Source organism: Typopeltis vanoorti, chromosome 15 (assembly GCF_054136105.1).
Source record: "Typopeltis vanoorti isolate ZY-2024b chromosome 15, IOZ_Tvanoo_1.0, whole genome shotgun sequence".
Lineage (NCBI taxonomy): Eukaryota > Metazoa > Arthropoda > Arachnida > Uropygi > Thelyphonidae > Typopeltis > Typopeltis vanoorti.
The window spans coordinates 73,258,810-73,277,174 of NC_143563.1; the positions used below are offsets into that span (position 1 = coordinate 73,258,810).

The 18,365-nt window shown below is 36.6% G+C and overlaps 1 protein-coding gene across 1 annotated transcript in view; it reads right to left on the minus strand.

Moving 5' to 3' along the window:
* The window catches only part of LOC150098882 (cysteine dioxygenase type 1-like), a 34,643-nt gene that overhangs the window by 14,406 nt on the left and 1,872 nt on the right, over positions 1-18,365 (minus strand). Inside the window, exon 2 of the mRNA XM_090404647.1 lies at positions 6,198-6,315. Within this exon, the coding sequence (XP_090260773.1) occupies positions 6,198-6,315 (118 nt within the window). The remainder of the gene's footprint in view (positions 1-6,197; positions 6,316-18,365) is intronic.

The following is an 18,365-nucleotide window of genomic DNA, read 5'->3' on the forward strand; positions in this document are numbered from 1 at the left end:
TTCGTGTGAAATTATTAATATCAGTGTGAACACCTTTCCCAATTTGGGTAATTAAATCTGCGTCAGAAAAACCAAAATTGAACAGCATGAACATATGCTTGTCTGTATCCTAAATCACATTTTTTAATTAAATCTCATCTGCTCCCTATAGGGAATAAAAGGCTTAAGCGAATTTTATAAATCCCACCCAGCCAGAAAAGAGTGAAAGAAAAAACATCCTAACTCTTTTTATTCTTTTAGATGAGGCCGTCTAACCCTAACTAATTTTTTGGAAACTGGGGACAGCCTACTCTACCCTTAGCCCAGCTAAGACTATCAATAATTTCATTTGGTGCGTACAAGCGATAGCGGCAGTTACCTGAGGTGCTCTCTTTTTCGGATGATTGACACTTAAGCTATATATTACAGAGTGAAATATTATTAAGTCTATGACAATTTTTCTTGAAGTGTGGGATGAAAATCCTGAGCGTCCTGAAGAAATCCTACTTCCATGATATAGATTCGCTAACTCGGAATCGTTCGAAGTAACGCTTAGAAAAAGTTTTTGAGTCAGTGACTAGAATGGTCTTTCTCGGTCAGCATAGTACAAGGATACAAATGTCATGCCATTTCCACATGGTTACATAGGTGTTCTAGAAAGAGGTATCAATATATGGCCCTGGCTTTATAACTTAATCTCACTCTAAATGATCTCGGTGAAACAAATTCTAGAATAGGAGACAAATTTTTGAAGGATTTGAAATACCAAATGAATTCATATTATATGCCAGAATTCTGATATACGAGAGTGGTCTGAAAAGTTCTCGGCCTAACAATGAAAAAAGAATTTATAATTTCAAAATTATTTTTATTTTTCAAAATAATCTACCTTAAGACTAATACATTTATTCCAGCGATGCTCAAGCACCATTATCCCGTCCTGTAGTGGCTCTCAGTAAGATCTGCAAAATATTCCTCTACAGCTGCAGAGTCAGCTCTTGATTCGAAGAAAAATGCTGACCAGCGAGGAAGAGTTTTAGGTTGGGGAAGAGATAGAAGTCAGAGGGAGCCAAATCTTGGGAATAGGGTGGATGTTCCAACAATTCAAAGCGTATATCTCTTAATTTTCCCATGGCCAAAACACCTTTGTGGGCAAGTGCATTGTCCTGATGAAAGATGATTTTTTTTTTCTTCTGCAAACCGAGCCTTTTCTCACGAATTTTTTCGTCTAGTCTGGTTAAAAATCGGAATAATATCCCCCCCCTTTGTTATTCTTTTATCCTTTTCAAGATAATTAATAAACAAGCATCCCAAAACACCGATATTTGGGATCTTTGATCGATGACCTTTGCCATGACCCTTCCTGCTGATGGAACTGACTTTGTCTTTTTTGGCGCTGAACAATCGGTTTCTGTTTTGACTGCTGTATGGATTCTGGTGTGTGTAATGGTGAATCCAAGTCTCATCTATAGTAATAAATCGACGCACAAAATCAGTTTTATTCTTGTTCAAACGCTCCAAGCACTGTTCAGAAATTTTCATGCGCGTGTGCTTTTGATCTGCTGTGAGCAAGCGCGGCACCCATCTTGCTCAAAGCTTTTTCATTCGCAATTCTTCATGTTAAATATATCCTACACGTTCTTTTGAAGTGCCTATAGTGTCAGCAATTTTGACTCGCCGGTCATCCAATACCATATTGTGCACTTGATCAATGATTTCTGGTGTTGTTAGACTTTTTGGACGTCCTTCATATGAATCATCTTCAAGGCTGATATGGCCACGTTTAAACTCGGCAACCCATTTCTTAATTGTTCAACCCATAAACTTTTAAGAACTTCGAATGAATTTCCTTTAGCGTTAAAGCTTCTTTTACAAAGAATTTTATAATCGCATCGATTTTATCCATTTCAATGGATATAGACAACTCTTTTGCTTCGGACAGCTGTATAAAATAAACTACTTGATAGAATAACTTGCAATTTCACATGGATGCTTATGATAGATGTACTAACTTCGAAGAGAAAAAATCTTGCCGATAGTGTTGCCATCTATGGTCGAGACGGACAACATTTCAGACCACTCTCGTAACTTGGGTATATACAAACGATTCTTAAATGCTTGTGCATTTAAGAGTCGTTTAAGAATTCGCTAAAAATGTGTTTAAAACTATTGACACACTGTATTCGTTTACGCTAAAAATCTACCTATTTCTCTCAGCGACTAGTATATAGGATGGAGAGAGAATGTTACGACTAAAGAATAAAATATTTTCATGAAATGGATTTAAAAATACTCTCAAAAATTTGTGAAATGTTAAGGCATGCATATGGGAGAACAAATGACCAAAACAGTAACTTATGAATGGTACAAAAATTAAATCGCTTGGATGGGCGATAACTCCTCAGTTATCAGGGTCCTCATTTATTTGGATAGAAGAATGTCCTTGATTTGGTCGACAGAAATAGCCTCCTCTATGATAGCTGTCAAAGGATTCCAAACGATTTGAACACGCGCTGTAACAAAACATTTTGGTGCATTTTGAAGAACAAACACGGAATCGAATTGTATTGATGTTCGCAGGAATAGATCATATAGTCAGAGAGAGTGATCGTCTTTTTCTCAAAAGCCACCTGCAAAGTTAAAACACTTGCTGTATACCTAAAAAGCAAACAGCTATCAGTATAATGGATGAGCCCATATCTTTCATTTCTACAAATTTCATCTAGGGAAAAAGAGAGAGAGATTTAAAGTGAAAAAAAAAATGAATGATTTTTTCCGCGTGTGAAAGAATTGTTCATAAAATTGTCGATTCGAAGCCATATTGTAAATCAATTTCTTTCTTCAAGATTTCAGGTTGAGGCGCACAAAAACTATATTTTACTCTAATGTGACAATGCATCGGCTTCATGTGCCTATTGTTGTTGTTGTTATGTTCTATCGAGTCGTTTTCGACTTCTGGTGATTCTATGAACATACATTCTTTATTCAGATCTGTCCCTGGCCATATCTTCCAGAATTTCCAGGCGCATTCCAGTTGCTTCTTTAACTCCATCCACCCATCTAATTCTTGGTCTTCCTCTTCTCCTGCTTTCATCAACTTTAGCAAGCATCATCATCTTCTCCACACTGTCATTTGCTCTCATAATCTGTCTGAAGTATGACAATTTTTGCGTAATGATCATAGCTTCGAGGGAGTAATCTGGCTTTATTCTGTCTATCACTGATTTATTGGTTTGCTTTGTAGTCCATGGTATTCTTAGTAAGCATCTCCAAGCCCATAATTCAAATGCACCTATCTTCCTTCTTTCATTCTTTCTCAGGGTCCAACTTTCACATCCATACAGCACCATAGGGAATACCATTGCTTTCACGATTCTGATTTTTGTTGCGAGGCTAATATCTTTATCTTTAAAGATCTTTAATTTGTCATTGCTTTCTTTCCGAGTAATAATCTTCTTCTAACTTCTTCAGTATAATAACCATCTTTATCAATTCGGGATCCTAGGAGCACAAAATTGTTAACTCTTTCCATTTTCTCCCCATCTACTTCAAAATCATTAAGTTCACATGTTGCCATAAGTTTTGTCTTTTTGAGGTTAAGTTTAAGATCATATTTAACTTTCATAATAAGTTCCTCGAAATCTTCTTTGCATTCTGCTAGCAAAGTAGTATCATCTGCATATCTCAAATTATTAATATTTCTTCCCCCAATTTTAATTCTAACTGAAGACTTCTCCAGCCCTGCCATTCTTAAAATGTATTCTCTGTACAAGTTAAATAGGTACGGAGATAAAATACATCCTTGTCGCACCTATTTACTTATCGTAAATACTCAGTTTCTCCAAGATCTGTTCGGACAGTAGCTTCTTGTTCATAATAAAGATTCCTCAGAAGGATGCTCTGGTACTCCATTGTTCTTAACACATTTCACAGTTTCACATGATCTACAGAGTCAAAAGCATTGCTATAGTCAAGGAAACAAAGGTAGACATTCTTTTGAAATTGCATTTCTCTCTTCATGAATGGTTCCAGTCTTTTCTGAATGATCTTAAGTAAGACTTTACTTGCATGAGAAATCAGTGCCATAGTTCTGTAATTTTCGCACTCTCTTGCATCGCCTTTCTTCAATAAAGGTATATAAACTGATTTTTTCCATTCCCTAGGCCATGTAGTTGTGATCCAAATTCGCTGACATAGAGCTGTTAAAATTTTAACTGCCTCGTCTCCCAGGGATTTGAGCAGCTCAATAGGTATTCCATTTCTTCCTGGTGCTTTCGTACTGGATAGCTGTTGCAGTGCTCACCTCACTTCACTCTCCAGTGATACTGGCTCCTGTGTATAATCCTGCTCTTCAAATTTCTCAGTAATTTTGGAGTCCTTTCTGTAAAGGGCTTCTGTATACTCTTTCCATCTTTCTTTGATGTCTGCAGCTTCTGTAAGATATCCCTTGTGTTTACTTTTCAATATTGTCACCTTGGCACTAAACTTCCCTGTTAGTTCTCTGGTCTTTTTGAAAAGATCTATTGTTTTTCCTTTCTTGTTTTGGTCTTTTATTTGTTTTCATTCCTGGTTAAAGTATTTTTCTTCAAATGCCGTACTTCCTGCAAATTTCCTCCTTTCCTGAGCAGTTTGATGGCATCTTCTGACAACCATTTAAACGTTTTACAAACTGTTGGAATATTCTTCTTTGCTTCTGTTTTACTTATATCTTTATTCTCTTCCCATATTTCATCTGGTTCTCATTCACACAAATTGAGTGTGTTGAATCTGTTCTATATACTAATATTGTATTCAGCTGGAACGTTTCCAAGATCATATCTGATCGACATTTGTGTTGTTTTCAGTTTCCGTAATTTCACATGCATCGTAGCCACTAATAACTCATGGTCTGTTCCACAGTCTGCATCTGGAAAAGTCTTGACAGACTGAACTGTACTCTTCCATCTTCTTTGTCCAAGTATATAGTCAATTTTATTTCTGTATTGTCCATCAGGTGATATCAATGTCTACAATCTTCTTTTGTGCTGTTTAAAGCAGGTGTTAGCAACAAACAAAGAATTCTCTGTACAAATTTCACTAGTCTCTTCCCTGCAGTGTTACGAATACCAAAACCAAAATAACCTATTGCTCCTTGTTCCTCAGTCTCTCCCACTTTTGCATTCCAATCTCCGATAATTAGCCCTAAATCTCGCTTTGGTGTTGCATCTATCACTTCTTGTAACTTTCCATAAAATTCTTCAATGTTTTCTTCTGGTGCCTCTGTAGTAAGTGCATAAACCTGAATGATGGACATATTCAATGGATGTTCACTCGCACTGAGAGAAATGATTCGGTCACTCACTGGATTATAACCTAATACATACCTAGCCATCTTTTTCCTGAGTAAGAAAGATATTCCATTTTTATGATTTGTCTCATGTCCTGAGTAATATAGCCTCCTGACTGAAAATGGCCCATTACTGTCCATCTGAGTTCACTTATTCCCAATATATCGACACAATTGCCGAGACGACAATTGTGTCGTCTCGGCACTATGAGCACGGTTTTTAGGCAACAGGAACCATTAAAAGATAGCCCAAGGAGTACTTCAACTCATCCAGAACAGATCGCTATCTAGCTCTAACATGATGGAACCCTACAGTGGTCTGTCATCAATTTGAAACTGTTGCGGACACAGGCGAAAACATTTCCAACCTCACTGTGTTAAGCAGACTCATTTTGACTGGACTCTACACAGGGAAGCCAGTTGTGTGTATCCTACTATAAATCGCTGCAGAGCTCGTCGAAACTACTGTCATGAAAATGCGACTTGGAGGCTTGACAAATGGTTCTGTTCTCTGAAGTCCAGTTTGCATGAAATCCCCCAATCTATAGTAATTTCATTGTAATCCCATGAACAGCTAACTTGTGTATCCATGTTAAAGAATATAACACTCTTCCCTAAAAACATATATATATATATATTCATGGGATTACAATGAAATTACTATAGATTTCATTCTCGGAATTTCAGCTATCTGTGGATGAATGACACAAATAGTTGTGTGTACTCGTTGGGAGAAAGAAAGAGAGGTTACTAAAAGGGATAACCTCGCACTTGCAATTGCCAGTGGTAACTGATGATAATTATTAATTAATATTACAACTGCATAATAATTCAAATAACTATTATAATTTTAGTAATCCTCTGATCAAATATAATTAAACGCTATACTGACTTTCATGAAGCAATGGGAACTGGGATGGTCATGGATAGCAGAGGATTGTCCAGGACACCAAGCTAAAACCATCACATTAAATTTTCCGTTTCCTTCATCCACGAGGTTCCGTGTGAAACTGCGTAAATAGAATATGAGCATAAAATCTCAAATTAAAACAGATATTATGCATAAATTCATAGAAACATTATTACTCAAATGGCATTTAAACTGCTTAACAACAATATACATCATATATAATATTTATCAAGGAAGAGTTAGACACTTTATTTGCAATTACATATCAAATTCTTTTAACTAGAATAGGGACGATTTCAAGAAACTCTGTTCTAGAGTCCACCCCCCCCCCCACACACACACACATTAGCTCCAGCTTGCTTATCTCCAAGATTCATAATCAAAAATTGTGTTAGATTAGGCAGTAACATTCACTTTTATGGAGACTGATCAATGGTCCTAACTGGCAAACACAAGACTTAGAACGCATCAAAACTTTCCCCAACTTTGCTGTAGTGAAGTTATGTTTCACTGGAAATTGTACATCATGCATGTCGCCATATATACTCTGCTTTTGAAGAGAATTAATGCATTTCTCTTCATAACAGTCCAAGGACTAGTGTTATTTACGCTAATAAATGTCATTTACATTAGATGATGTTATCTTAACAATTCAAAATATTAATACCATATTGGTCGTCTTGGTGATAGCTATATTGTGATATACTACTTAAATGAATTTGTCTTTCTACAAATGATTTGATATATCCAAAGGACCGTCTTAACAAGTTCGAGCGCCCTGGGCTAGAAAGATTTGGCGCCTTAATCACATTGGATTGAGCAATAATTAAATAACTTTCATTGCAAAAAAATTTTTTTTTTAAATATATCGATATTGCACATTTTTATTTAATTCAATAATATTTATAATATAATAAAGGTAGTTTATTAGTATTTATAAAATTACACACAATACAGAAAAGCTTAAAAAAATTCTAATTAATTTTTTTTTTTGCGGCATTTACTTTCTGCAAATCAATTTATAATTTCATTATAATCGATCCTTTCTTAATATATCGTATTCTATGGATAATGATCGCAGATAATTTTTAATTCGTTTCAAAGTAGAAAATGATCTTTCCCCACTACAATTGGTGCAAGCAATAGTTAAATATAATCGTACAGCTGTTGTTATATTGGGGAAAATGCATTCGATTTGCGACTCAATTATTATTTTTAGAATGCGTTCAGCTTTTGATAGTGTCTCATCGGTTAATAACATTTCAACATACTCGGTTCTTAAGCGCCCTTGGATCAATGGCGATCCCCGGGCTATAGCCCATTTAGCCCAATGGATAAGGAGGCCCTGTACATCCATATCAGAGGCTCTATCAATCGGCCAGCAAAGGTTGGTCGATTGATAGAGCCTCTGCTACTAATGGTTCGCAAAAAGTTAAGCAAGTTTGAGCGCGGTTAGTAGTTGGAAGGGATTAATCCCTGGAGGTGTCACATAATAATAATATATCCATATCATTATATAGACAGTGTATATTGCAATATACACTGGCCAACCCAATGTAGTTGCCTATTTGGCCCTGTGGGAAATTTAATGTTTCTGATATTATGGCAAACTCGTTTCAGATGTCAGCAAGTAACTTTCTGTAAATGAGTGCCACAATGGTCATAAACTAATAAAGGTTTATTGCATAAGTTATGGTCAAGCCATAATATTCGTCCTCCACAAGTCTGTAAGATCTCCTGACTAAACAGAATAACTATTGTAATAAATTACTCGTGATTAGCTTCCGCTGTAATTCGAAATTTTTCACAAAAAAAAAAAAAAAAGGGCCAGGAAAGCGCTTTTTTTAAAGTAAATAGTAAGTTTTTCTGCTTTTTTTTTTTACTAATACTTATGTCTTCTTCTAACGATTTTATTTGCATTGCAGTATAAAAGGATGTTTCAATGTGATTTTTTTCTCCTTATCTGTATTGTAGCATAAACAAAGATGTTCAAATCAGATGTGCTTTCTTATCTCTGATCCTCTTTTATTTTATTTATATTTATCCTGGAGGGAGTACAAGGCCATAAGAGCATAAGCTCCCGTTGGCACATATAGTATATTTATGTAGTTTTTTCCATGAAAGTTTTTTTTCTAAAATATTAATTTTTAATGTTTAATACTCAGATGTTTTCTTTCCGAACGCCTTTGCAGATTAATAATGCTCTTTCAAGCATTTCTGCTCAGGAATGTTAACTAGTCCTATTAGCTGACTACAGTTACTTACGTTCTGTAGTTTTTTCAAGATAATTTTTTTTTTCATTATAGATTTCCAGTAGTAGTTTTGCCTCTAGGTAAGTTAATATATTGACAATGCGTTAGTTCAAACGAATCTTCTGTAGCTCAATCGATATCAACATCTTTCATTCAAAAACAGTGGCGGCTCGTGGCTTGAAATCGTGGGAGTGCTGCAACTTTAAATATACACACTGTAAGTACAATATAATTTTGAAATATACTAAACTGTATGATTTTATCGATAATAAACAATATTTTTTCATGAAACAAAACAAAAAGAATATATTTTATTTGGACAAAATATCAAAATTATGGGAAAAATTAAAAAAAATAATAAACATATGAAAATATTGTTTATTATCGATAAAATTATGTAGTTTGGTATAATTCAAAATTACTTAAAAATAAAATATATTCTTCTTGTTTTGTTTCATGAAAAAATATTATTCATTATCGATAAAATCATACAGTTTAGTATAATTCAAAATTACTTAAAAATAAAATCCATTATCATAACCCCAATAATGATCTAAAATAAAAACTACAACAAATGTTATGTCTTTAATTGTAATGTCCAAATATTTAAAGACACGGAGTAAACACGATAAGCAATACGAACACTTGAATACTAGCGCAAACTGCATATAAACAACAGTGGAACTGCGCAACGGACAGTGCCACATTACGCTAATAGCTCGCATCTCACTATGACGTGCATATGCTTGCGTGCGTAGCAAATACTAGCAATATGACACTGTGGTAAATACAGTGCTGCTAGCATCCTTCTCCCTCCTAAGTGCTACAAGACGGATTTTTTATTTATTTTTCTACAAAATAAGAGAATTATATAGGATTGTTGATGATAAAATTAAATATTACAAACAAATATAAATACACCCTCTGTCCAAAAAGAAACCGAATTTTTCGAGAATAGAAGAAACTAGTGGCGCTACCTGTTATATCTTTTTGTTGTCGAAAGCGGCAATCTTCACTAGTGTTGTGTCAACTGTTTATGACATTTGTTTCATTAGAAGCCGAGTTATAGTGCCAAGAGGTGACAGTGTGTTTTGACGAATGGTCGGAAAATGAGTTTCAAACAGAGAACTGCGATTGACTTTTGTGTTAAACTTGGTAAAAGTTTTACCGAAACGCATCAAATGCTTCAAAAAGTAAACGGTGATGAATGCTTATCCAGTACTCAAGTTTATCAGTGGTTTAAGCGATTTCAAAATGGTCGTGCGACGCTTGAGGACGATGAAAAGTCGGGCCGTCCAAAAACTGGACTGAGCGAAGTTAACATCCAAAAAGTGCGTGATTTCATCAAAGAAAACACGAAATCGTTTTTGAGGTTGATTGAAGATGAATAGGGGATTCCAAAATCGACTGTGCACAACATTTTGACTGAGAGTTTGGGCCTTCGTAAATTGAATTCGCGATTTTTTCCCCACAAATTGACCGACGACCAAAAAATGTATTGAATTGAACACTGCAAGGACCTCATCAAAATCGCTCGTAAGTTCAACTTTCCTTGAAACGATCGTTACTGGTGACGAAACGTGGTGTTTTGAGTATGAGCCCGAGACAAAGCGCCAGAGTGCTGAGTGGAGACCACCAGAAGAGGGGCATCCGAAAAAAAGTCGCTTGGAGAAGTCAAAAGTAAAGACAATGCGGATTTGTTTCTATGATTCCAAGGGCATTATCCACAAAGAATTTGTTCCGCCTGGCCAAACGGTCAATGGTGAGTTTTATCTCGAAGTTTTGAAATGATTGATAGCGAGAATTCGTCGCGTATGGCATGAATATCGTGACTATCGACCGTTCGTCAAAACATATTGTCACTCTTGGCACTATAACTCAGCTCCTAATGAAACAAATATCATACTTAAGTTTAAACGGCATATTGCTAAGATTGCCAAAACATCACATCAAATTTCATGGTTGTTGAGGAACACACTAACAAGCAGGGATAGGGAAGTTATTGTTCCACTCTATAAGGCATTAATAAGGCCGCATTTGGACTATTGTGCACAGATCTGGTCGCCAGGATTTCTTGGTGATGCGGAAGTGGTAGAGAGGATTCAGAGGCGGGTTACAAAGATTATTGCAGGTCTGTGAGATGTTCCCTATGAGGATAGATTGATGATCTGTGGGCTCCAAAAACTAGCTGATAGACGTAGGAGAGGAGATATGATAGAGGAATTTAAATTGTTGAAGGGATTTTACAGGATTGATACTGATGATATTCTTAAGACCAATGCAGGATGTGAGAGAAAGAGGGGCCATCCCTGGAGATTGTGTAAGAGTGTGATTAACAAGGGTGTTAGGACTAGATTTTTTACTTCGAGGGTTGTGAATGGGTGGAATGCTTTGCTAGAACTGGTTGTGAATGCTTCAACTGTGAATGAATTTAAGGAGAGGTATTGTCGTGACGACCTTTTTCTATGTCGTGTTCTAATTCACCATCTAGTTTCAAGTCACTTTTATGAATAATACAACTAATTACGAAATGATCACCGATCCAAAAGTAGGGAAATTTATATTTATACTGCGCCACCCTATTCTTAGATTAGTCTATATAAATAGTAGGATCAGTTCTAAATTAAGTTAACAGTCATCTCATTAGGCCGAATCATTTATTATCATTTTTACTTGGGGTTCCCGCAAGATTCGAATGTTTATGAACGGTGCAATAATAAGGAATTCAGGCAAACACAATATTTAGATCAACAAAATAAAACATTTAATATATGATATGGTTAACAAAATACAAGAACTCTATTTTGAAATGGAACTATACAATTAACTTAACACATCTTCTTAGGTCACTGATGCTAATTCAATGTTCTAACTTTCATATACTATTCACAGTCTCAAAAACACAAATCTTCTTATCTCAAGTTAATATAACAATTTCACATTTTATTCAGTCTTCACAAATCTTTCAGCTCAATGTTTATATTCACAGCAGGCAATAAACTACGTAAGCTATATTCCAAGTAAATATATTCCCGGACCTTGAGCATCGGAGGTATATTACAGTTAATGCTAGAATAGAGAAACTTATACAACTACTCTTACCAGACAAATTTTTCAATACATCAAATTATTGAGAGAGCAGTTATGAATTAACTTAATTAACATTAGCGGAACACACATAACAAATATTCTCCATAGTTTAAACTGTATTACTGTAAGTCGCACTTCACTATTCCAAACAACAGTAATTAGGTACTAATATCTTTTCCTGTTCACTTTTCTCCAAGTAATCAATATAACCTTTTCCTAGGGCAACATAGAATTTAATCGTAATCCAGATTAACTAGAACTAATCAGAATTTTCGCATTGACTGTCCAGTTTCCTTTTATCTGATTACGGTATCAACCTTTCTTCATAACAACAGCAGTTTTCGCTTATAACATTAAACTTTATGTTTCACTACTTATAGGTTCACTTCCGAACACTATACTCATAAATCTCTGCCCTGAGGATTATATAATCTGGGTTCCGCAAAACTCTCTCCTCCTTAATAATAATTCTTCTGTATATCCCCCCTTATCTATGACCTTCACTCTTCTCTATATATCTCTCTATCTGACCTTCACTCCCACCTTACGTTCGAACGCCACGCTCTACTCCACTCGTGGTTGTTTACGCGTGCGTCTCCATGACAACAGACTAAGCGTAAACATTTCGCCAATGTAATGTATGCTATATTACTGCTACATGAGTGATTACATAACATTAAATATTTCACAAATAAGAACAACAGAATATTTAAGCTACTTCTTCAACTTTTTGATTACGTATACAGTTAAATATAAAATAACACTTTACGTTACATCATATATATTTGGTTATACAAAATTCTATACATTTTATTATTTTATAAATTAATAATAGGTCAGGTTTTAAATAAATATTTAATTAGTAATTCTTATTTAAGGAATAATAAATAATTTTATATAAGCCATGATTAATATTTAATAAGCAATGTTAAATGTGAATGAAAAAAAATAAATTACATAACATAGCTTCATTCACAATTTAACAGTATGACAGGTATTGTGTAAATAATGGTTAGTGTGTCAATGTCGGGTCTCCCGCGATGAGTCTTTTGACTCCATGGAGACACCGTTAAAATAATAATAATAATAATAATACACAGTTGAAACCACACTAAAGAAGGTTGTCGCTTTCGACAACAAAAAGATACAACAGGTGGCGCCAATAGTTTCTTCTATTTTCGAAAAGTTCGGTTTCTTTTTGGACAGAGGGTGTAAATTAATAAATATATTTATATATCGAGAAAAATTGTGGGTGCTGCAGTTCCGAAGTGCCTATGCACGAGCCGCAGATCCGAATCCTCTCGAGGACGTAAAAAAACCTATTTAAGGTTTTTCTCTCTTTCTTTTCTTTCCTTTCCTTTTCCACTGAATGCTTGTCAGCAGGTCTCATACTGAGAAATCAATGTTTTTCTTCTCAAAAACTCAAAGTTTTGTCCTGTAAAATTAACATATTGACCAAAGAGCACACGCACTTGAACAAACAAAAAATACTATACGGAATAACCTTCATTATATTTTAATGAAGATTATTCCATATAGTATTTTCAATGTAATATACTCTGCTTGAAAAGAGGTCAACGGTCACCCCCATTGGCAAGGTGCATCGTGCCATGTAACGAATCACGTATTTGTAGCCGGTATAAATTGAAGGAATATAATGCTCCCAAGTCAGTGCAGCAGTATCCGGGAGAAATGGCTGCGAGAAGGGAACTGACGAAGTTTCAAAGAGGCGTTGTGATAGAATGCCATGTTGCAAGACTATCTATTCGGCAAATTATTGACAAATTGGGCAATCCAAGATCAACAATCATTGATACCATACAGAGATGAAAGCGTAGGAAAACTGTAAATGCTTCCCGAAGTGAATGACCCACCACACTTACCAAACGTGTCGGTAGGGTGTTATGAAGGACATGTAAAAAACCCTATTCGTCGGCCGATACGATGAATGTGTAGTTCCAGGCATCGGCTGGAAACGAATCTGTACAAAACCATTCAGAACCGAAGCTCACAACATGAGTTTCCATGGCTAGTCCGCAATACGCAAGCTCCACATTATCCGAATCAACATGCAGCGTTATCTTGAGTCGTGTAAAGAGCGTGTACAGTGGGACGAGGAAGCTTGGAAAGTTTGCTATGGAGCGACGAATCACGCTACACCCTCTACCATCTGATGGAAGGGTGTGGGTGTGGTGGATGCATGATGAACGTCTCTTACCAGAGTGTGTAACCCGAACTATGAAATTTGGAAATGGTGGTGTGATGGTACGGCCCAGTTTTTTCTGGTTTGTCCACGGGCCTCTGTTTTTGGTATATGGAATTTCGAGTTATTTGAACATTTGAATATTCTAGGAGCCTAAATAACACACAGTCTCCTAGCGCTGCTGACACTTTTTATATGAAAGAACGACGGAACTAGCTCCTTTTGATCAGAAACAACAGATTCGATTTTCGTAAACGAGAGGAATCTTTAAATGGATTTTTAAAACTGAAGGTAAGTTAGCCGGTCTCATAAAGCTGTACCAGAGTTATTTCTTTCCACAAATCTACTCGCGAGCAGTGACGCACCCGGGGGGGGGGGGAGACAAGGGGCCCTGTTCCCCCAAAGAAAAAGGAAAAAACACTAGAAATTTTTCCAAAAATCTTTTCCTGATTAATGAAATTCTTTTTTTTTATGTGCGTCGGATCTTTTATTTCTATACTATTTTTGAATTAGCGATCATTGCAGATGCTCAGTCATATGTCGTATGCGATGCATAGTGTGTATTCTCAAATCGTACTCCACTCGCTCCCCCCCCCCTCCCCCAAGATTAAACTCTGAGTGCGCTACTGCTCCCGAGCATATTTATTCGACAAATACGCCCAAGAGTAGATTTTGCCAGCTGGAGAGCAATTGCAGACCGGACAAAAACAGAATATTTTTTAAACACAGAAGAATATTTGCAATATAAAGATCCATTCATTTTGTTGCTAGAAAGCAACAAAATTCGATGTAACAAATTATATTTTAAACATAAATAAATAAATTAATAAATATTTATTTTATTTTTTTTATTTGACTTATCGGAATGGTTCTTACGTAATTGAAGTTCTCCAGACAACGATATAGCACCACTAATCACTTTATGAAACTCCAATTGAATTCATAAAAAAAAACTGTTTTTTTTTTTATGAATCTTTTACGAATCACCATAAAAAAATGCAGTTTTTTTTATGGTGATTAGGATTTTGCAGTTTGTCGAGCCATAATAATAATAATAATAATAATGATAATAATGATAATAATAAACTGTCAGAGTGGATATGTGTAAAAATAAGTACTGTATCTTGTTTTAGGACTGTCATGGATTATATAAATAATATTATTATTCCTCATAGCTCCAAGGAGTCCGAAGACTCATCGCGGGAGGACACCTCCAACAGTCTCAACCATTACATTGAATCTCTACTATGAATCATCTCCATCAACGCCCACCACCACCACAACTAGTATTTTTTGTCTGTAAATTGCGTGTGTTCTCAAGGGCCGATTTGTCTGTATGCGGGATGAAAAACCCGAGTTTCCGGGAGAAAAAACCCTCTTCCTCCGTATGAGATCGGCTAACTCACTTCGATTGAAATAATCTAGATAAAGATTCCTCCCGTCGCGAAGAGAATCGAACTCAGGCCTATTCCAATTGAAGGGCGCAATGTACCGTCGTTCTTCCAATTGCGCTACAGAGGCGCTTTAATATAAGGGAAGCGCTTTAATATAAGAGGATACTTGTTTGGTGCAGTTGGTAGTAATTATTATTATTAGTATTATTATCATTACGAGCGAGTCAAGGGAGTCCTTAGACTCATCGAAGGAGGCCCTAAACATCATGTCCACACAACTATACGACATTCTCATAGTATCTATCATACCTTGCCTTGAACTCACTCACCATCATAGCACCCACAACAGACTCTGGCAGCTTATTCCACTAATTTACCACTCTAAAAGTAAAGACCCCAGCTCTAACAACCTTGCTAACCACAATTCTTGCCCAGCTTCCATAGGTGTCCCCTAGTTTTCCCACCACCAGTCCTGATCTTAATAATATCCTCTGAATTAATCCTATAGAAACCCTTTAGCAATTTGAATGCCTCGATCATATCTCCCCTTTTCCACCTATCAACTAATTTCTGCAACCCACAAATCTTCAACCTGTTCTCATAAGGTTCATTCCATAGAACCTTATGAGAACAGGTACAGAGCAACAATAACTTGCTTGTCTCTGCTGGTCAAAGAATTTTTCAACAACCAAGTAAGTTGATGAGCTGATTTAGCCACTTTTGCAATGTGTCCCCTATACTTCATCTCCCTATCCACCAACACTCCCAAGTCCCTGGCCTCATCAATCACATGGAGTACAGTTCCAATAATGTGGTATACTGCTGCTAATCTTTTCACCCCAAAATGCATAGCCTTACATTTTGTCACATTAAATTGACATCCATTCTCCTTAGCCCAGACCTCCAATCTATCCAAATCATCCTGCAAGATTTTGACATCTTCTGCATTCACTATTACCCCACCCAATTTTGCATCATCACCGAACAAATGAACCGTTCCTCTTAGATCCTTCCCTATATCGTTAATGAACAAATTAAACAGCAGTGGTCCAAGAACAGAACTCTGCAGCACACCACTAGTTACAGGCCATCTTTTGGACTCTACTCTTGAATAAACCACTCTCTGATATCTCTTCATCAACCACCCACCTATCCATCTCACCAAACCTATATCCATTCCCATGTGTTGTAGTTTACGGATTAGAACTCCATGTGGTATCCTGTCAAATGTCTTAGCCAGGTCCAGCAGTATCACTGTAAACCAATTACCCCTATACAGTTTAGCTGTCACTATGTTATAAAAATTGAGCAAGTTACTGAGGCATGATCTACCCCTTCACAAAGCCATGCTGTCCCCTGTACAGTATTTCATTTTTATCAATCCATTCCTGTATTTTTCCCTTGACTACTTTCTCCAAGACCTTGACAACGAATCCTGATATGCTGATCGGTCGGTAATTTGCAACAGTAGTCTTTGATCCTCCTTTATGCAGTGGAACTATTTTCCCCCTCTTTCCACACCTTCGGGACTAAACCAGACCCGAGACTCAGATTGAACAACATGGTCAAGGACACTGATAATTCTTTAGCCGCTTCACATAAGACCTGTGCTGGTATACTATCCAATCCCACAGATGTATTCACATTAAGGTTCTGTAATAGACTATTCACCTCGACTTCATTCATCGCAATTCCCGTATAAACTAATGGTTCCTTAATTTTTTCAACGTCACCACCTGGATGATATACTCTTGCAAAGTGCTCGCTCAGTAATTCCACTATATCGACTGATTCAGTGACCTCCTTACCATCGTCATTCCTTAAAATCATTCTGCCGTGTACAGTTTTTTTTTTTTTTTTTTGCTTGCAGCATATTGAAAGAACTGTTTGGGATTCTCTTTAGCTTGCATAGCTAGTTTCCGCTTTCATTATCCGTTTTTGCTTTTTTTACCACACTCGTTACCCTTCTGGTCTGTGCTTTATACCGTTCGTGTGCTTGCAGGTCACCTTTCTCTTTAAATTCCCTCCACAGTTGTTTCTGTTTTTGCAGCTCAAGCTTAATGGTGTTATTCATCCATTTAACCCCTACTTGTTTTACTATTCGGACCCTAGGTATACAGGGTGTTCGGGATAAATTTGACAGTTTCGTAAGGAAAAAGAAAATCTTCTTTGTATCTATTAAATTTAATGAATTGACAAAAAAACATTACAGGCAGAGTTAATTACAATACTATCAACAAGATTTACTCAAAATAACCACCATTAGCATCGATCACAGCTTCAATTCTGCTTCAGAACCTCGAACAAGCTGATGCTACAGTCTCCCTGGGAAGGGCCGCAAAAACTGTTTTAATTTTATCCATTAACTGGGCTTTTGTATTACTGGAAGTGCGATTGGTGTCTTTTTCAACTGCGCCCCATACAAAATAATCCATGGGGTTAAGGTCTGGGGAGTTTGGAGGCCAAACATTTGGACTGGTGAAGTCGTAGAAATTTTCAGACAACCATTTTTGACTTTTCCCAGAGGTGTGGCAAGGGGCCGAATCCTGCTGCCATACATACGGCCCACCATTGGCTACCCTTGTTATCCAGGGCTTGACTACAGTTAGCAACTCCACGAACAAAGCCCGAATTCCAATGCCAGGGTTCTTCAACACCTGTTCCTGCAGATTTGCGAGGAATTCTGCTGTACGAACGCAATCAGATCGTCTGCTAGGGATCTTTCTTCTTGCTACATCCTCGTAGTCACCATTGCAAGTCTCTAGTTCATGCCTGATTGTTTTTACTGTATTCAGGGAGCAATGGGCAGCAGTCGTAATATCCTTATTTTGATGGCGGGCACGAATCATCATGATACAAGTTATTCTCTTCCATGATTCAGGTGGGTTCCAGCTATCCATCCTTTCTGACATCTTGTATATGAATGAAGAAGGGTCCAAATTTTTAAATGAAGAGAAGTGTGTGTTAATACATGTAACTTACGGAAAAATATAATTAATTATAAATATGTCAAATTTATCCCGAACACCCTGTACAAGCAGCCATAACCTCCTGTAAATGCTCCTTGACCACTTCCCATGCTCTATCGATATCCAGCCCTTGCAGTTTTCCATGCCATGGCACTGATCCAAGCAATCTCCTAAGCTTGTCATACTTACCAGCATGGTAATTCCACATATACTCTGTCTTAATCGAAAATTCCACAACTTTA